A 21,439-nucleotide genomic window follows, 5' to 3' on the forward strand; every position below is an offset into this window, starting at 1 on the left:
GATTGCTGTCCCCTGTAAAGGTGCCTCTCAGTACAATACTGTCAAAACTCTGAACCTGTTAATATTATGGAGTACCACTTCAGGTCCAGTGTGACAATGGATCACACTTCAAAAGAAAATTGGTAAGAGATTACTGCATACAATACAACATTGAATGGATTTATTACATTCCATATTACCCACAAGCCTCAGGACTGATTGAGAGAATGAACGGCTTGCTGAAAGCTCAATTACGTATATTGTCATAAGGAACTTTGTAAAACTGGAGAGAGCATTTAAATGAAGCCCTCTAAATTTTGAATAACAGACCACTAACAAATGCTGAGACTCCCTTGATGAGGATGTTAACCCCAGCATTACAGATACAACCTTATGTAGTGACCAACACCATCATGTACTTAGAAATGAAACCTGGAGCCATAGCTCCTTACCGCACCACACCAGAATCTGAAGGTCTTGATCTACATACTTTAAAGCTTACACATAGCACTCTGTGAGACAGGCGTTGAAATACAGATTCTCCCAGAGCATTCCGGATTGATTGCTCCCAGATCTGGGTTGGCACTCAAAGGTATTCAGGATTTCGGGGGAGTGATTGATGTAGACTACCAAGGAGAAATTAAAATTATCCTCCTGAATAGTAGAGACACTGATTTGATGATACAAGGAGATAAAATTGCTCAAATGTTAATCATCCCAGAGTATGGAGGAATAGTGAGAAAGGAGACTGCCACAGCCATTCTTACAGTACGGGGGGGTGGGGTTTTGGTTCAACTGACAAAAATCCTGGTGCTAAGGTGTAGATAGAGTCCCCAAATCGTCGTCCTGAACCAGCTGAAATCATTGCAAAAACAATATCCTTTTAGTTATGAAGCCCAGTAAAGAGAAGTGGGAGCGCGTCCCAACTGACATTGTATTTGCAAGAATTATCATACTTGTCTCTTTTACAGATCATACTACAAGGTGTGTGAGATGACTGTGCGGTCCCCTTTGAGCGTGTGTGTGTGTGTGTGTGGGGTCAGGAGGGGCAAAAAAAAACAGCTCTGAAATGATTGATCACCCATGCCGATCGACACCATTACTGCACTTGACTGAAAATATTTGGACCCACCTGACACGAGTCATACTCAACATGTCGCATTTTTGCATGGGAGCCAAGCAAAGTACAGTGGATGTCCTATCTACATGTTTGACTGCAATACCCACCCCTGCAAGTGCCTTATTGGACATATTTAATGCCACTAACCAGGATGGAGATGTGCAGGAACGTGATGTGATATCCCACTTTGCCCCTTATGAATATTGTAGGTTTTGCCAAGAAACAACAGATGAAAAGTGGGATAATCTTACACAATTACCTACAACATTACCCACAGTGATGCGTGTTTTAATTTTACCTGCAATCCACATCAAACTGGAAAATGCACTCAACTGCAACTCGAGACAACATTGGGATCTCCACAAGATATACTGTGGAAACCACAAATACTCTGACATTACCGAACTGATAAGCATTGCAAAAGGATGGGTAGGTCGCTCCCCCTGCCGCTGCAGCTCCTCCAGCCCAGGTTCCTGAGACCTCCCAGCAAGCCCAGCTACCTCGCAGTAAGTACCCCCCACCTCCCAGCCCCTCGCCCTGCCCCGCGCTACTCACCCTCTCTCCTGCTTCTTTTCTTCTTCTCTGTTCTTCCTCTGCGCTCTCCTTCTGTAGTCTTCTTCTGTACTCTTCTTTCCCTCCTGCTCCCCGTCTTCTCTCTTCATCTGTGTGCTTCTCTCTCTCTCCTTTGCACCGCGACCCGCGTGTGCCCCTTCTTCTCTGTCCCTCTTCTTGGCTCCTTCCTCTGCTGCTCGCTGCCCCTCTTCTTCTTCACCTTCATCTGTATTCTTCTGTCTTCTGCGCTCCTCTTCTTCACCTTCACCTGTATTCTTCTGTCTTCTGCGCTCCTCTTCTTCACCTTCACCTGTATTCTTCTGTCTTCTGCGCTCCTCTTCTTCACCTTCATCTGTACTTTTCTGTCCTCTGCGCTCCTCTTCTTCTGTAGCCTTCTGTCTATTCGGCTCCTCTTCTTCTGTGGTCTTCTGTTCTTCGGCTCTTCTGTCTTCCGTTCTTCCTGTTCTCTTCTTTCCCTCCTGCTCCCCGCTCCTCTTCCTCTGTTAGCTCTGTTTCTCAACAGAGCTAACTGCTACCTACTCCCTGGTTCTTCCCGCTCCCGACTCGTCTCTCCCCCTCTCTATCACCCCTATCTACCCCCATCTCTATCTACCTATCTCTCTATCTCTCTCTCTCTCTGTCTCCCTCACTCACCACCTCCTCCTATCTACCTATCTCTCTATCTTCCCCCCCCCACTCGCCACCCCCTCTGTTACCACCCCTATCTTCCTATCCTTTCACTCTACCTCTCACCCTCACCCACCTCTACAACCCCCCCTCCCCTATCTTCCCAACCTTACTCCTATCTCTCTCCCTAAACTCCTAAACTTCCTAAAACTCACCCCCATCACCCTTAACCCCCCCTCCCCCAGCTCTTCTCCCCTCTACCTGTTCCCCCCTCCCTCCGCTTTGCCGCCGCCACCTCCTGCACGCCCCCGCCCCCCAGCTCCAATTCGCCCCCAGCTGACCCCTCCCTCCTCCCTCTTATGGCGGCCGCTGCGCGACTGCGCAGCGGGCGCGCCAGAGGCAAGCCCGTCTGCGCCCGTCCGCGCCTGGCCCGCGCCCAGCGCCACGACCCCTGGTCCTCAGCACTCCCAAGCCCCTCTGCTCCGCTACGACCCCACCACCCTCCACGCAATCAACCCAGGTCGCTCCAACACCTGCTTCCAAGCTAACCCAAAACGTACCCATGGACCTTTCGCCTGCCACTCCTGCAAACGTATCTTCCACCACGCAACTACCATGACCACCAGCCCACGCGCCATCAACCACCTCAAATGCATCCTAGTCAACGCTCGATCCGTCCACAAGCACGCCGTTGAACTCTGGGACCTCCTGGACTCCACAGCACCGGACGTCGCCTTCATCACGGAGACCTGGATGAACGCCTCTTCGGCCCCAGACATCGCCATAGCCATCCCCGAAGGCTATAAGATTTCCAGGAAAGACCGCACCAACCAAGTAGGAGGAGGAATCGCCATCGTCTTCAAAGACTCCATCAGCGTCACCACCTCCACCGAAGACACCCCCCACGCCGCAGAACACCTGCATTTCCAGATTCGCACCGACCCCAGGACCACCCTCAGAGGATCCCTCATCTACCGCCCCCCGGACCGTGCGCCCCTTTCAGCGACTCCATCACCGACTTCATCTCCCCGCACGCCCTCGCCGGACTACATCCTCCTAGGCAACCTCAACTTCCATCTGGAAAACAACAACGACCCCAACACCACCGCCCTGCTCGACAACCTCGGCCTCTAGCAACTGGTGAACACCCCCACCCACATCACCGGACACACGCTTGACCCCATCTTCTCCGCCAGCAAACACGTCTCCTTCAGCCACGCCTCCGCTCTACACTGGACCGACCACAGCTGTGTCCACTTCACATTCCGACGCGAGACCCGCCACCTCCGCACTCAACCCATCCCTCGTCGACAGTGGAACAAAATCCCCGAAGAACAGCTCTTCTCCGCGCTCACCGTCAACCAACCTACCCTCACCACCGACGACCCCAACGACGCAGCCCTCAGCCTCACGAACTGGATCACCAACTGCACAGACAACCTTGCTCCCCTCAGACGCACGCATCGACAGGCCAACACCAAAAAACCTCTCTGGTTCTCTGACACCCTTAAGGAATCGAAGAAGACCTGTCGCGCCCTCGAGAAAGCCTGGTGCAAGGACCACACCGCTGACAACATGACCGCCCTCAAGAACGCGACCCGCGAACACCACCACCTGATCCGCGCAGCCAAAGGGAATTTCTTCACCGACAGACTGGACAAAAACAGCCACAACAGCAGAGAACTCTTCAGCATCGTTAAAGAGTTCTCCAACCCCAACGCCATCACGCCCTTCCTTACAAGACCTGTGCAACTCCATCGCCACCTTCTTCCATCGCAAGATCACCGACCTCCACGTCAGCTTCGGACACCAGACCCAGCCAAGCAACACCGAACCCACACCCCCTGCCATCGCCCTCAACTCCTGGACCCACATCAACACTGAAGAGACCAAAACCACCATGAACTCTATCCACTCCGGCGCCCCCTCGGACCCCTACCCTCACTTCATCTTCAATAAAGCCGACGACATCATCGCCCCGCACCTCCAGACCATCATCAACTCCTCTTTTTCATCTGCTACCTTCCCCGAAAGCTGGAAACACGCCGAAGTCAACGCCCTACTAAAGAAACCTACGGCTGACCCAATCAACCTGAAGAACTTCCGCCCCATCTCGCTCCTCCCCTTCCCTGCCAAGGTAATAGAGAAGACCGTCAACAAACAGCTTACCAACTTCCTGGAAGACAACAACCTTCTCGACCCTTCACAATCTGGATTCCGTACCAACCACAGCACTGAAACCGCCCTCATCTCAGTCACAGACGACATCAGAACTCTGATGGACAACGGTGAAATCGCCCTCATCCTCCTTGACCTCTCGGCTGCCTTCGACACTGTCTGTCACCGCACCCTAATAACCCGCCTCCGCTCCACCGGGATCCAAGGCCAGGCCCTAGACTGGATCGCCTCCTTCCTCTCCAACCGCTCTCAAAGAGTCTACCTCCCACCTTTTCGCTCAGACCCCACCGAGATCATCTGCGGCGTCCCTCAAGGCTCCTCGCTCAGCCCGACACTCTTCAATGTCTACATGAGCCCCCTCGACGACATCGTACGCAAGCACAACATCATCATCACCTCCTACGCCGACGACACTCAACTTATACTTTCCCTCACCAAGGACCCCGCCAGCGCTAAGACCAACCTACAAGATGGCATGAAGGACGTCGCAGATTGGATGAGGCTCAGCCGGCTAAAACTGAACTCTGACAAAACGGAAGTCCTCATCCTCGGCAACACCCCGACCGCATGGGACGACTCCTGGTGGCCCACGGCCCTTAGCACCGCACCAACCCTCTCAGACCACGCCTGCAACCTCGGCTTCATCTTGGACCCTCTGCTCACCATGACCAAACAAGTCAACGCCGTGTCCTCCTCCTGCTTCCTCACCCTCCGCATGATCTTCCGCTGGATCCCCACCGACACCAGAAAAAACGTGACCCACGCCCTAGTCACTAGCCGCCTGGACTACGGCAACACCCTTTATGCTGGGACCACCGCAAAACTCCAAAAACGTCTGCAACGTATTCAAAACGCCTCCGCCCGCCTCATCCTCGACGTACCCCGCAACAGCCACATCTCCGCACACCTGAGACACCTGCATTGGCTCCCAGTCAGCAAAAGGATCACCTTCCGATTTCTCACCCACGCACACAAAGCCCTCCACGACAAGGGACCTGAATACCTCAACAGACGCCTCAGCTTCTACGCCCCCACCCGTCTCCTCCGTTCCACGGGCCTCGCGCTCGCTGCCGTCCCTCGCATCCGCCGCTCCACAGCGGGTGGGATGTCTTTCTCCTACCTGGCAGCCAAGACCTGGAACACCCTCCCCACCAGCCTCAGGACCACCCAGGACCACTCCGCATTCCGGAGACTCCTCAAGACCTGGCTCTTCGAGCAGCAGTAACCCCTAGCGCCTTGAGACCCGCACGGGTGAGTAGCGCGCTTTATAAATGTTAATGATTTGATTTGATAATTCAATGTCCTGTCTCCACATGGCGACTGCTGCCAGTCACATCAAGCATGTCAAACTTTCAGTGGAACGGTTGTTTTCCTGAGGAAATATCACCTTCATTACTGGTAATATAATTGGTGGAGCATGTACCTTTACACGATTAGGACTCATGATGTTTCCATTTCATTCTATACATACTCGCTATCCCAGAGAAGCGGTTCAATTAAATGAAGACTGTGATGCTGAAATGCAAGTATTATCGAAATCAGAATATATAAGCTTGAGTCTCACTATTGCAGACGTGGCCGGATTAGCCATTTATAATACTCGAATGATCAATAAGGGCGCATGTTTAATGGTTTGGAGTAATAATCATACTTTTATTGCTTTAGTTGAATTATTGCTAGATATACGAGGTAATAGAAAGGCTGCACTGAAAAACAGAGCCGCGATTAACTATTTACTGTTAAATCATGATAATGGTTGCTCCAAATTTGATTGCATGTGCTGTTTAAATTTGTCAGATCATTCTAAATCTATTCAATCCCATTTTGACCCTTTACATGAATTAGTGAAAGGAGTAAAACAAGATGTGGATAAAAGGTGGTGGAATTGGTTGTTCCAGTGGCTGCCCGATTTTTGGCAAGTTCCCCAGGTTTTTGGCGGGATACTTATGGCGATTTGTGCACTGAATCCGATATGTTGCTGTATACAATGCATACCTAATAATCTGCTTACAAGGTTTAGATCAAAGAGTTAATTTTACACCTGTATGTTGAGAGTCACTGGTCAAAGGGTGGATTGCAATGCTATCTGTATTTTACCCCAAGCTCCATCTTGACCATTGACTCAATTTTGTGCTCATCTTAAAACACCGTCATTTTGGAGGTGTAAGTATTTTTCCTCACACAACATGTTTTTCACTCCTCTTCTCTTTCTCACCAAGGAAGGGACATAATATGGAGGAGTGAGGGAGAGATAAGGATGTACCAGAGAACGTTTATGGTATGCCAGGGAACAGTTCGGTCTTGGGAGCGCACCTTGGGATGTGGCCAACCTCTAAATGTGCTCTTTCAACACTGACCTGGTACAGCCAGCATTTGAACAATAACTTACTGTATGGGAAGAGGAGTTTCTAGAATTCTCCTCTCCAGCTTCTTCAAAATATATAAGAGGGAAGCTTGACGACCATGGTTAGACACCTTGCTCGGATCCCATTGTGGGTAGTTCTCTCTTTTCACAGATGTTTGGGTTCACAACTTGAAGCTGGCAAAGAGATGATTTCCATGTCAAGCTCCATGGTGATCCATTTTTAATTCATTTTTTTCTTTGCGTTGTGCATTAATATATACTCACTATATGTAGATATATCCATGGTTGAAGTAGTGTATTGTCTGTTTGTTGCTATGATCATTATTATTCTACTGCTATGATTATTTTCAAAAGTGCACTTGTGTTGCTGCGTTTGACATAAACGTTCACACTATTCTTTCCCTGTGTGAATCTTTTGGAAGTGCCTTAATAAACCGATTACTCAGATTAAGAGGGTTGAATTCTTGACATTCCTTTAATTTCATATCATTTCAGTCTGAAGCAGGCAAAACAACTGCTCTGTGGCTTACTTAGATATGGTCCACACTAATTAAAATTAAAATAAATAAATAAATAAAATACAGACAGATTCCTATTAGAGAAGGATCAAGACTGGTTTGCAAATGGCTGGGTCCAAACTGAGGTGGCATGGTGTGCAAAATAACAATTGACTGTTAGGCAGATTAACGGTGGTCGAGATTAATTTAACTATTCCATCCATCACTTATTTGTATGCTTCCTCTCCTCTATATAGCATACTGATGTAGACATATTTAAATAAACTAAGTTGTAGAGAAGCTCAAGGGTCCAGACGGAAGACTTCCTGTAAAGAATGCCGTTTTATAAAACTGTGGGAACTTATCACCGGAGGGCCTGGGCCCCAGCCCTCCTAAAGTAAAGATACTGTACTAGAAGTTAGTGAGATCCCACTTGAACAATATCAAAATACAAGTTCATCAAGTAGTTTATTTAAGAATTGAAAAGCTGAAGAGTGAAACACACAAGTCGTTGTATAATCTTGGATTCAGAGTTCATAGGAGTATCAGCCTAAATCTACAAAATCAAAGGCTGTAGAATAATCATACGAATCGTGATTTGGTCTTAGTTTCAAAGTTCATTGAAAAGTCAGCCGACACGTGTTTCGCCCTTTGTTGCATGTACGCCAGGGCTTTTTTAAGGCAATTCTTATGAAGTGGAAAAATCCTCTGTTACAAATATCACATCTATTGAAGAAAAACGAACCATGAACTCGGAGGTTCCTGACAGTGCGTCCCGCGGTAGATCGCTGGACGCGCTGTCAGGAACCTCCGAGTGAACTCCTATGAACTCTGAATCCAAGATTATACGACGACTTGTGTGTTTCACTCTTCAGCTTTTCATATTTAAATAAACGTATGTATACAATTTGACGAGAAACAATGAACTATAGTGTGTCAAATTTTCGATAAAGCACTTATTTTTACAAAAAGGTGTCAGACTGTTAAAAATTATTTGCAACACTGTATAAACACACCATTGTAAACAATTATCAACTTTGAGATTTATAAGACTGCGTTCTATTCCATAAAATAAAAAAGATTAACACTACTTTAAACAATGTGTTTTTACAAGCCAATTTACAGTGTGTGTAAATGAAGATTACAAATCACAACATATTTGACCATTATGTGCCCTTAAGCAAAAACGCTGTATTAAAAGCCACGAGCAAAACAGCAAGCACGTGTCACGTCAGGGCACAACGAACATGACTAACGTGCAGCTGTGTTTTGAGGAGTTAAAACTGCGAGGTTTTAATGTCTATAATCTGACGCCCAGCAAGAAAAGCACTCTAATAGAGTTATGAAAATACGCTAAAACTCGAATGGATCTGTCCCCTGGCCTATGGCTCTATTACGCGTTTAAGAAACTCGATGACTTCAGATTTGATGTTATTAGAATATGGACTACTTTTTGTACTTGAACAAGGACAAGAGACTTGCAACAATGATTTCTACTTTGATAAAAATCGGTGATCCTATTTAGGCTTTCGTTTGTCTCAATTTTTCCGATGTTGTAAAATGTAGAGCTTTTATTGATATGTTAACAAGCACGACGTGCAATAAAAGTTATTGTAACCGTACTTTTGGAAATTCTGTTTGCTTGCTTTGAATGCTCAAGCCCGTGGGTCCGCTACGCCTCATGATCAAATACGATCATCTTTTCTGCAAGGCGCTTGTTAACAAAGCAACACCAAACCCAAGACATGTAGAAGTGAGTTGGGGTGCTAACCCTGCTAACTAGCAAAACAGGTGTACGGTGTAGCATCCTACCCATGTGAGTAAGCACTTCGGCGGGCCACAAAGATGTAGTAAGCGCTATATAAATGCTGCAACACAACTGACTACTCTCTCGGATCATAGACGTACAACAGACCGACAACATGGCGATCCTAAAACACAAAGGGAGAATAGCACGTCCCTTCAAATTTGTATCTTGAGCTGTAGGAAACAGTCTGCGAAGCCATTCTACCAACCAGCTTTATCTCAATTGCAACGCGTAATTCGATTCGACATGTGAGGTTGCCCTTCTCCAGGGGAATGGGGAAGTCTAGGGTGGTGACATTACGGCAAGTCATCACGAACACCGTCCCCAGTCCTGGGCTTGTCAGATATTAATAAGATGCTGGGTGTAGTAGTCGAATGTAATAGAAGCAAACGGAGACTACAACAGCCAGACTGCATTAGATTTGCACAGGGGACATCTTGTATGCCAATGGTGACAGAAAGGGTTGGCGACCCTGGGCGGGCCTTAAGCATGGAGAAGCCATTGGGCAATTACACCCTCTTCTCTCCAGCCATCCGCGGAAAAATGTATGCAACTTTTGCACGAGAAGCACAAGCAGTATCACCCCTTTTTTGGGGGGAAAGGGTTGGACATGGTTGGAAAGGGATGACGAATTAGAACCCATGGCCGCTGTTGCCAGCTTTCCGCCCCCGCGTGCACGTGCCATAACCAGTCTTACTGTCTGAAATCCGGAAAGGGGCCAGCAGCGTTCAGGGCAGTTTTATCCAACTTCTCCATTATAGCAGCTAGAACACACAGACTGTACTTTCAGCACTTGCCGTCACTTGAGCATAAGGACGTAACTTGGTCATGTGATTTCAAGGGCACGTGATACAAGAATCGTTACATCACTTCCGCTTCCTGCCGATTGGACGGCAGCACGTTACGTGTTTTGACGGTTACGCGGTACACGATAAGCGCGTCCATCCGGTGTGTGTTTTAAATTAGCCGCTCTCCGGTCCCCTCCTTTCCAGGCTCGCACTTATTTTGGTTTTGCGCACCTGCCTCCTCAGAAGGACATGTTGTGGGTTCCTTTCTTGACGAAAATGAATTCCCCCCAAACACTGCGCGCCTCCAACGGAATTAACATACATTGCTGCTGTACGCTGAACCAGTTAGGTTTTAGTGTTCGCCAGTCCCCGTTAAATGTGTTTCTTTTACCTTTAGGGCACGTTTTGGTTTATTCACCAGGCTATATACATCGGTCAAAATAAGAAGAAGCGTCTTTTTAATCCACCGTCAAGTATCTCTCTCTACCCGCGGTCCCAGAGTCATGAGGGGCCAGTGAACTCTGTTGCTTTATGTTGTTACGCAGTCAGGGGGCACATTTTCCTGTTAGCACTAGGGCGCTTGGCATCTTTGCAACGCCTCTGGGACGCGGATGAATAGCATATTAGGGTTCGTTTTTTATTAGCGTTTATTGATATATCCCCAGCTCATAGTATTGTAAAAGTGAGTGTGGCATACAATCTTGAAGTTGTTCAGTTCTGGTAGTAAGGCGCCATCTCGTGGTCTTAGTTTAAAAATGCTAATATAGTCAATGCTATCTGGTGATAGTGTTTAATGTAAGGCAGTTTTTAGACTTGCTTTAGACGACCTTATATTTAGCTAAAATTCAATACTTAGTAAAGAGACATTCAGCCAGTCTTATTCATCCATTGGTATATTTTTGGGTTAGCCAGATTCTTTGCTGCCCGCTGCAACACGAGTCAGTGGGTTAGCCCGTTGGCTAACATCACTATGATGAACATAGTTTTGCTATTTACAGTGCTGGAAAACAGTTCATGCATGTTTAAGGTCATCGCTTTGGGGTTTATATGAGCCAGTGAGTGCTACAATTCATGGAGGCAGCGTATGCATGTTTATCGGCATTGTGCCGGTATGTGCATGTGTCTGGGAGTGGTACAGTATGTAAAAGTCTACTCGCATGTTTGCTTGCAGTGCGAAGGATGCATGAGTGTCTTGAGTGGTGCAGTACATTGAGGCCACTGGGTCTCATGTTGGAGACCCCATAGCTTACTGGAGGAACTTATGGAGATGAAGGAGCCTCCTAGACAGGTTTGTGTATTGTTGTTGCTTTCCTTAGAGCTGTATGGGACACACAGTGGAGGAAGGAAGATCCAGGGCCTTCAGAAGTCTTTAAAAGGGCTCTTCCATGGCCTGTGTTTGGGGCTGTCAGATTTGGAGATGCTTCTTTTTTAATAGAATACTCTGTGAAGGAAGAGCAAGATAGAGGAATGGGCACTCGAAAGTGGGCAACGCCCAGAACACAAACTTCAAAGACAAACACTAAACCACGTTTGTGTTTAGAATCGGATTATAAAAAGGGAAGCTTAAGACGTTCAAATAATCAAACTAAAGCTGCACATAAGCTTGGAGAAGCTGAGCCCGAGTTCTGCTGGCGGTGACCAGGACTGGGGACTTAAGAGCCTGTCAGTCTCCCATGCTGGGTTAATGGACATCACACAGGAGAATCAAAACACTCCTGAAGCCTACACTAGCTTCTCCCTAACCTAAGACCGAGGACCCTGTGAGAAGAATGAGATTGCCTGGTGGGAGCAAGGTCCAGTGGGGATCCTGCCGAGAGGATCCCACAATTGCAGTGTGAGAAACTGGTCCATTTGTACTGACTCGCTGAGTGGACTATCTGCCCGTGTGTACACTTGCACCAGTCTGACTGTCTACCTATATGCAGAATTAACCCCACTTCCTGCCAGGAAGGGTGGGGGTTGCAGGGAAAAATAAGAATCATCACCTTTGCTTTGGAGCTGTGTCAAGGTAAGGGCTGGCCCCCCGTGCAGCGCCTCAACCGGGAGAGGGCAGCTGCATTGCAGCTCCTGTATGCCAGATGGGGCTCGCGGTGAAGCGTAAAGGCCATCGTCCTAAACCAGTGTGAAACTGCATGAAGAAGAATGAGGTCATCGCCTGCGAAGAAAAGAGCAAAAATTCAACTCCCTGAATTCGGGAGCACCAAGAACTGCTACCAGATGCAGAGAGAGATTTACCGCATGAACAGAGAAGTGCTATGAACATCTGCTGCCTCCACCACAGCATCTGGGCTTCTGCTCACTGCCTGGCTGCACACATGTGCCCAGGGAGTCTGAACTGCCACTCCACCAAGAGCAGGTAAAACTGACTACCGGGCTAATGACCTCTGGGAACTTGCTCTGACTAGTGTGCAATTTTTTGGGGACACATTGACTTTAGCAAAGTTATTGTAGAAATTCTAACCTAACCTATTTAAATCTAGATTGGATGTTACCATTCATAAATGGGAAATACCACAATCCCTAGAAGGAGAGTGGTACTCAAGCCGATAATGTAGCGTGCCTGCCTTATGAAGATTGTGTATGTTGTTTGTGATGTGCTCTATTGTACTTTGTGTTAGTAGATAAATAGTCTTTTTTCCATAAAAGCAAATCTTGGACATGATGATAATTTATTGGGTAGATGGACGTATTTTGAATTATGAGCCTGTATTCACCTTATCCCTGCTTCCTCCTTGAAACGCTTTGGACTGCTCGACCCAAGCTTCTACTGAGAGTCAGGTTCTGATGGGCTATTTGTCCCTGTTGCCCAGAACAGGTCATAGTAGGCTGCGTCTTGGGAAATCAGGGGCTTTAGGACTCTGTGCACTTTACCACTGCTAAGCAGTACTAGAGTCCCTATGATCTCTACTTAAGACATGGTAAAATGTGCTTATAATCAATTGACAGATTTAATTTACCTGTAGGCCTCTAGGAAAGTGCACTACATGTTCCCAGGGCGTATAAAATAAATGCTACTTGTGAGCCTGCAGCACAGATTGTGCTACCCACTCAACCCCTCGGCTGCCCAGGACGAGCTGGTCTTGCCCTTGGCAACGTTTGCCTGGTGCCGAGGACGAGACCAGCTTGTCCTGCTATGGGCACTCGGGTAAGGGCTAGCTCTCCCCGAGGGCCAAGCACCACCCCTCCCCTTGGCAGGGTTGGAAGGGGAATCGCTTCCCCTTCTACCCCGCCCTGACCCCCCGGCGTCTGGTGACATGAATTCTGCCAATTGTGGGTCTGTCCTGCCAAGTGGTGCCACCCCAGTCCTATACCCTTGGAAGTTGGCCTAGGGTGCTTGCTCCAGCAGGACAGACGCCTCCTCTACTGCGGGAGCTGAAACAACACATCACTGGTGTTGTGAGGAACAGAACTGACACATCACCTCTGCTGCCTGGGTCAGAACCGACGCATCGCCAATGCACCTCACATCTTGGAACCGGCACATCACCTTTGGAACAAACAGTGCAGCGCTTTTCTCGGCCCAAGGTCCTCACATCCTCGATCCCCGTAGACCGGAGTCTCAACGACAACGCTAAAACTCTGCATTGCATCCTCTGCACTTATTGGAACCATTGCATCGCCTCGACTGCACAACACATCCTAGACATAGGTCTCTGCATCACAAGCCCCAGTGCCTATTTCCTCGAAATCGATGCATCGGGAGCTCGCACTGCAGCCTCACCTGATGCATGTGTGGAGCAGAACCAGCACATCGCCTCTACTGCATGGTTCAGAGCTGACGCAACGCTCCACAACCGAGATTTTGCTACTGTGGTTCAGGGGACCTGCCTGGGTACCTGTAGCCTTTTGACCATGTCCCTGTACAGTGCAACCAGATCTCCTCGGTTAGCACTTCTTGCTTCTAAGCACTATTTTACAGTTTATTCTTTAAAAATGTATAACTCAAAGTCCACTTATTAGATTTTTGTCATTTTCGTCTTGTTTTATTTATTAAATTAAATTCTATATTTCTAACTTGGTGTGGGATCCTTTTGTGTGGTGCCTTCACTGTTTTTTTAAGTGCTGTATAAGTACTTTACACATTGCCTTCATGTTAAGCCTGACTTCTCTGTGCCAGGCTACCAGAGGGTGAGCACAGGTTAATTTGGGGTTTGCTTGTGTCTTACTCCGACAAGAATTGTGGTTGCTGCTTGACCAGGGATAATTCCCCAGTCAAACAACAACCCAATTTCTCACACATAGATTGTATGCATTAGCTTCCTTTAGGAGCGATGGGCGGATATGTGGACTTGGAGGCTGAGTCAGTTTTTGAATTTCGATGTTTAATTGATTTTCATGGAAATGAACTAAACAATAATTATAGATATAAGGATTTCAATAGGGTGGCAAGAACTTTGGATGCTGGTGAAGTTATTAAAAATGTCTCTGATTTCTTTTCCTGGTTTATCCTAGGTCCTTTCAAGGAGATGTTGCCACCAGTGGCCTCAGAAGAAGAAAGGGTGGTAAGTAAGTTGTTCTGTTTGTTTAGTATATTCTGTCACCAACATCCTTGAAGGTTGTTTGTTTATAGTGAGAAAAAAAATATCAAGGTGAGCCCTGTGCCTGGGGCAGCCCCGCTCAGTGATTTAGGGTTGTAATCTCTGCCGTGCTCTTGGGTTTAAAGTCCTGGGTTTTCCTGCTCACCCAGGAGCATGCACTGTTCCCACACACCAGGATAATATATTCTGCTCTGGCCCCACCACAGTGTTTTCAAAGAAACACTTCAGTGCTCAAGTTAACACCCCAAAAGAAAATAAACACTGTGTCTTAAAATCAAACGCTTGTGCTAAAATAATCCAGAAATTAACTTGAAGTTCGAGTAATGCAGCAGCTTTCTCCTGCTTGGCCCGTTCTCCTCCATCCCAGGCAAACAAAACCCAACCGTGTCTTTCTCTCCCTTTCCCGACACGCACCTGCAAAGTTGTGGTGGCCGAATCTGCGTCCACCACTCCTCGGACCACATTTCTGGAGGTTTGTTTGGGTTGGTAGAAAGGTCCTGGTGGTTTCCAATTCTATGTCAGGACCAGAGGCTTTGGATTATGCTTCTCTTTCTTTACTGACAATTAAACAGCAGCCAACAAACTTACAGAAAACAAAAAATTACATATCCCAATAGCACCTGTAGTCCAGCCTGTCCAATCCCATGCTTGCTCTCCTCTATAAGAGTCACCACAACTGAAGTCCTTCCTCTTTCTTTGCTGCAGCGCAGCCAAAGCTAAGTACTTTTCTCCTTACTTATTGTACTAAATTTTTCTAATCGGTGAGAGAGGCGCTGAGCGACGCTTGTCAGAAGGGATTGTATTATACTTGGACTCACGTTTGTGGTCCCTGCCCTTGTTACCGTGGTGACTACCAGCACGGTCAGAGGGTGTTTTCCTCCCTCTCCGATTTGCTCGAGGCGAGTCAACATAGTGTTTCCCATAATTACGGGTCTCCGTTGGAGATCCGACAAGTGCCGCAAAGAGAGCTTGTCCGCTCTCTATTTCCGTATTTTTGTTCACTCATGCGCACACAGTGAAATTTCTGATCCTTTGAATCAGACTTCGTTGTGTGCCTCACACAGATAAAAGAATCACTTTAGTGCCCCTGGAACGCCCAACGGGATTTCAGATCCTTTGAATCGGACTTCATCGTGTGCCTCACCCGACGGGATGTCAAAACAGATAAAGGCTTTGCCTGAGGAGGTTATGCAGGGGCTCCCTCCACATATATATTGGGAGACTGTGCCTCAAAAAGAAATTTGACAGGATTGTTTTTCCTTTTGACCTGTAAGGGTTTCTTCTCCCCACCCCTTGGACTCCTTCTGTACCTCTTATCATGGCTTATTTTGCTGAGGAGGATGAATATTACCAGGAAGAGGTGGAAGGACCCTTCCAAGATCAGATGGAGAAGAGATTAGTACAGGCCTTAGGCCATCATATACAAGATTCAGTGAATCAGGCTTTGATTAAGGCCTTTGCTTCGAGAACAAGGCGTTCGTCTCATTATTGACCTCAATGACATTTTAATCATGGCCCAAACAAAAGATTTAGCTTTAACTCATCTGGCCTGGGCAATTCAGCTCCTCAGGATCTGGGTTTCCTGATCAACAGCAAAAAGTTGGTAACGTCCCCCTCACAATGTATAGAATTCTTAGGTTTTCAGGTGGATTCTGTGCAGGCCCAGCTCAAGTTACCGTTGTCAAAACGGATATCGATCAAGAAAGAGTTACGGAAAGCCCTTGCCTTTCCGACTATATTATTACGGATCTTAGCCCGTCTGGTGGAGCTACTTGCCTCTTCAATTCATGCGATCTTTCCGGGCACGTTGCATTATCGAGCCCTTCAGCGTCTGAAGATCATGCATCTCTGCAAATGACTGGCTTATACAGAGCAGATTCTGTTTTCAGAGGAAGCCAGGATGGAGATTGCATGGTAGCTGGACCACATGGAAGCATGGAATGGCAGGGCCATTTTCGCGTCCTATTGGAGATAGTGATAGAGTCAGATGCCAGTCAGTGGGTATGGGGAGCTCGTTGTGGCGCTGTGGAGACGGGAGGACGGTGGTCCTCGGAGGAATTGAATCTTCACATCAATTGTTTGGAGTTGCTAGCGGGAGCCTTTGCGATTCGCTCACTCTCTCCAATCAAGGCCAGCTTCTGCATTCTGTTGCGGATGGACAACAGCTCAGCAGTAAAATATGTAAACCGTCTGGGCGGGACCAGATCTCGCATTTTGGCAGAGATTGCCAAGGAATTTTGGCATTCTTGTCTTCACCACCAAATTCATGTGATAGCAGAATACATTCTGGGTCGTTCCAATGTGGTAGCGGATTGGAACTCTCGTTTTCTGAGGGACGGCAGCGATTGGAAACTCCATCAATCGATTTTTCAGAATCTAACGGAGAGATGGGGTTCATGCTCCATGGACCTCTTTGCATCACAACTCAACTCCCAACTTCCAAGGTTTTTCAGTTGGAGGTCAGATCCATCAGCGATGCTTTCCTTCAGGACTGGTCCCAGGGTCTTCTTTATGCTTTTCCCCCATTCTCAATGATTCATAGAGTCCTTGCACAAGTCAAGAGACAGCTGGCCGAGATAATTTTAGTGACACCTCTCTGGAAAGCTCAGGCTTGGTTTCCAGTAGTGATGTCCCTATCATGTGCGGCCCCAGTTCTAATTCCATTATTTCCTTAGTTGCTCCTGGACCCTTTGAGTCTTCCCCATCCTCTGATAATAAAGAGTCAGATAGCTCTCATGGCATGGAGACTTTCACGAGACGTTGGCAAATGCCAGGGGTTTCAGGAGAAGCTATATTCTTCCTTTCCCAGTCTTGGGCTCCCTCCACCACATAAGCATTATAAAGCCTCTTGGAAACGGTGGGTAGGCTGGTGCAGTGAATGGAGTATTGATCCCTTGGGGGCCCAAATTTCCATTGATTGCAAATTTTCTCTCCGGATTAGCAACTCATGGTCTTGCCTATAGAACTATTAATAATTTCAGATCAGCTGTTTCAGCAGGTCACCCGCATTTAGACGGTAAACCTGTTGGGAAACATCCTTTAATCTCTAAGATCCTTCGGGGTATTCGGATGGTCAGATCTCCTCAAACCCGATATTCGGTTCTTTGGTATGTAGATGTCGTCCTGCGTTTTATCAGATCTTGGCTATGTAATGAAGATATGTTGTGTAAGCAATTGTCTGCTAAGCTTATGGTCCTCTTATGCCTTATTTCATGTAGACGTGTGTCAGATGTAAGAGCACTGGATTTGACAGGTAAAGTATTTACTCCCTCTAGAGTTTCATTTACTGTTTCTAGATGTACAAAGACTGCATCTAGATGTATTTCTTATCCTGATTTTCCCCCACAATTAAAAGTTGTTTGTTGTACAGTGCTTGAAGGCTTATGAAAGTTGTACGCTGGAGTTTTGCAGGGATGTAGGAGGTCAACTGTTGATTTCTCTGCAAAAGCCACATAATCCAGTGTCAACAGCTAGTTTAGCTAGATGGGTTAAATGGCTATTGGGGGAAGCTGGTATAGACACTTCTGTTTTTGGTGTTTATTCAGTTCGTGGAGCTATGGTCTCTAAATCTTTTGGAGCTGGCTCTAGTTTAGAGGAAATCATGGCAGCGGAAGATTGGTCTTCAGATAATATGTTTAAAGTGTTTTATCATAAGCCTATTGCTATAGCGTCAGAAGTGGTGGATCCGCTTTGAACTAGCATAATCCGAGGCCTCCCGTCCTGACATAGAATAAAAAAAATTCTACCTATTGCGTCAAGAATTTTCAATTCTATTAAGGACACGGAGGCGAGGATTACCCCACCCTTAATTGTGATGTTTCTGAATTTATTGTGTCAAACGTTTAAAGAATTGTACATTTTATGATGAGATATGTGACTATCAAGTTTTGCCCCCCCCCCCCCCTTTATGACTTACTACTATTTGGAAATGAATAAGTCATAAGTATTAGTGCGTTTCTTTCATCCATAGGTTCCACTAATAAAGGTGATTGATAGACCAGACAGATGATGATAAGAAGACTATGGCCCTCATTCTGACCCTGGCGGTCGGTGATAAAGCGGCGGCCAAACCGCCAACAGGCCGGCGGTCCAAAATATGCAATTCTGACCCTGGCGGGAACCGCCAACACAGCCCGCCGCATTAACACTCCGCCCGCCACGGCGGAACAAACAAACAGCGCGGCGGTCCCCGCCAACAGCCAGGCGGCAGACAATGTACCGCCCACCCTATCACGACCCACCAATCCGCCACCTTTTCCGGGGCGGGAGCACCGCCGATAAAAACACGGCGGAAGCAGACTACGAACGGGAAAACGCTCACCTCCACATACTCCACGCGAGATTCCGGCAGTATGGAACCCGAGTTGCAGGTCATCCCCGCACTCCTATACCTGCTCCTGTACCAGGAGCACGCCCGGCGGCGCGGAAGACATCGGTGAGTACTGCACCTACGACACAGGGGAGGGAAAAGATTACCGGCACACACCCACCCACCCACACCCACTACAACACACACATCAATGCATTCCCACAGATCACTGTCACAACCCACAAACCCCCCCTCCTAAATAATGCAAAGACCAAAAGAAGAGATCTCAAACGGGCAGATATATTGAAAAATGGACAGCAGTAATCCCAATAAATAAATAAACTATGTCCAAAATATATACATCTACTAAATGTAGTCCAACCACTGTCCGTGGACCACAGGGGTCCTGAGCAAAGGGGCAAGGCCCAGTCCCACGACAAGAACTCCACGGAGAGAACACTGCAGGGGCATCAGAAAGAAAAAAGGACAGGCACCTCAGGGGGAAGGGAAGGGGGGGCACCTCAGCCACTTGAGTACACGACGCCAGATCCACGAGGGGACTCCATGACCACTGGCCCATCCTGGGGAGAGCAAAGCCACAGTCCAAACAGTCCATACAGTGGGTGGCCTGCCCACTGGGCCATCCTGGGGAGAGCAAAGCCACAGTCCATACAGTCCATACAGTGGGTGGCCTGCCCACTGGGCCATCCTGGGGAGAGCAAAGCCACAGTCCATACAGTCCATACAGTGGGTGGCCTGCCCACTGGGCCATCCTGGGGAGAGCAAAGCCACAGTCAAAACAGTCCATAACAGACTCCACTGCCACTGGAGGAGGCATGTTGGCCAGAGGACATCCTGCAGCCCTGCCCGAGACAGATCCTGTCCTGCCACGTCTGCCAAAGGGCCAGCGGTTCCTGCCTTGAAGGGCCCAGTTCAGCGGTTCTTGAGACGGCGGTCCCCAGCGGAGCGGTGCTGGAGACGGCGGGGCCCAGTTCAGCGGTTCTTGCCTTGAAGGGCCCAGTTCAGCGGTCCTTACCTTGAAGGGCCCAGTTCAGTGGTTCTTGAGACGGCGGTCCCCAGCGGAGCGGTGCTGGAGACGGCGGGGCCCAGTTCAGCGGTCCTTGCCTTGAAGGGCCCAGTTCAGCGGTTCTTGAGACGGCGGTCCCCAGCGGAGCGGTGCTGGAGACGGCGGGGCCCAGTTCAGCGGTTCTTGCCTTGAAGGGCCCAGTTCAGCGGTCCTTGCCTTGAAGGGCCCAGTTCAGCGGTTCTTGCCTTGAAGGGCCCAGTTCAGCGGTCCTTGCCTTGAAGGGCCCAGTTCAGCGGTTCTTGAGACAGCGGTCCCCAGCAGAGCGGTGCTGGAGAAGGCGGGGCCCAGTTCAGCGGTCCTTGCCTTGAAGGGCCCAGTTCAGCGGTTCTTGAGACGGCGGTCCCCAGCGGAGCGGTGCTGGAGACGGCGGGGCCCAGTTCAGCGGTCCTTGCCTTGAAGGGCCCAGTTCAGCGGTTCTTGAGACGGCGGTCCCCAGCGGAGCGGTGCTGGAGACGGCGGGGCCCAGTTCAGCGGTTCTTGCCTTGAAGGGCCCAGTTCAGCGGTCCTTGCCTTGAAGGGCCCAGTTCAGCGGTTCTTGAGAAAGCGGTCCCCAGCGGAGCGGTGCTGGAGACGGCGGGGCCCAGTTCAGCGGTCCTTGCCTTGAAGGGCCCAGTTCAGCGGTTCTTGAGACGGCGGTCCCCAGCGGAGCGGTGCTGGAGACGGCGGGGCCCAGTTCAGCGGTTCTTGCCTTGAAGGGCCCAGTTCAGCGGTCCTTGCCTTGAAGGGCCCAGTTCAGCGGTTCTTGAGACGGCGGTCCCCAGCGGAGCGGTGCTGGAGACGGCGGGGCCCAGTTCAGCGGTCCTTGTCTTGAAGGGCCCAGTTCAGCGGTTCTTGAGACGGCGGTCCCCAGCGGAGCGGTGCTGGAGACGGCGGGGCCCAGTTCAGCGGTCCTTGCCTTGAAGGGCCCAGTTCAGCGGTTCTTGAGACGGCGGTCCCCAGCGGAGCGGTGCTGGAGACGGCGGGGCCCAGTTCAGCGGTTCTTGCCTTGAAGGGCCCAGTTCAGCGGTCCTTGCCTTGAAGGGCCCAGTTCAGCGGTTCTTGAGACGGCGGTCCCCAGCGGAGCGGTGCTGGAGACGGCGGACATTCAATGGCCAACTGCTCATTGCCTGGTGGTGCCCTCCTGGGCAGCGGGGATGGTGCTCCTTCAATGCCCACCTGGGCTGTGGGTGGTGGGGCCCTCCTGGCCAGCTGGGCTGGGTCCTCCCTGGGCAGCGGCTATGGGGGTGGTGGGCTCTCCCGGGGCAGCTGTGCCGGTTCCTCCCGGGGCAGCGGCTATGGGGGTTGCAGGCTCCTCCTGGGCAGCTGTGACGGGTCCTCCATGGGCAGCAGGCCTGCTGCCTGACTTCTCCGCCTTGCTGCCCTTGCCCTCCTTAGTCGGGAGTCTGTGGCCCTTTCCTCCCTTTGGAGCTGTGGCTGTTGACGGTGGCTGGCTAGTGTCCTGGGGGGATATAGAATCCGGGCTCCGGCGGCGGCCCTTCCGCCTTCTGCTCCTCTTCCCAGGGGGTGGGCTGGCTGTCCCCTTGCTGCTGGGCGAAGATCCAGACCTGCGGGCTGGTGGGCTCCAATACCCCTGCACCCTTGTCAAGGGGGCT

At 49.2% G+C, this 21,439-nt stretch overlaps 1 protein-coding gene and 1 long non-coding RNA gene across 2 annotated transcripts in view; one reads left to right on the forward strand and one right to left on the reverse strand.

Annotated features, from left to right (window-relative positions):
* Nucleotides 1-9,978, reverse strand: part of VMA21 (vacuolar ATPase assembly factor VMA21) — a 62,995-nt gene extending 53,017 nt beyond the window's left edge. Inside the window, exon 1 of the mRNA XM_069212397.1 lies at nt 9,823-9,978. Within this exon, the coding sequence (XP_069068498.1) occupies nt 9,823-9,881 (59 nt within the window). The 5' untranslated portion in view covers nt 9,882-9,978. The remainder of the gene's footprint in view (nt 1-9,822) is intronic.
* Nucleotides 9,979-9,993: 15 nt separating this feature from the next.
* Nucleotides 9,994-21,439, forward strand: part of LOC138262690 (uncharacterized) — a 43,482-nt gene continuing 32,036 nt past the window's right edge. The window contains exons 1-2 of the long non-coding RNA XR_011199274.1: nt 9,994-10,073; nt 14,366-14,415. This is a non-coding gene — a long non-coding RNA (uncharacterized lncRNA). The remainder of the gene's footprint in view (nt 10,074-14,365; nt 14,416-21,439) is intronic.

The sequence above is a fragment of the Pleurodeles waltl genome, chromosome 2_1, assembly GCF_031143425.1.
Source record: "Pleurodeles waltl isolate 20211129_DDA chromosome 2_1, aPleWal1.hap1.20221129, whole genome shotgun sequence".
Classification (NCBI taxonomy): Eukaryota; Metazoa; Chordata; class Amphibia; order Caudata; family Salamandridae; genus Pleurodeles; species Pleurodeles waltl.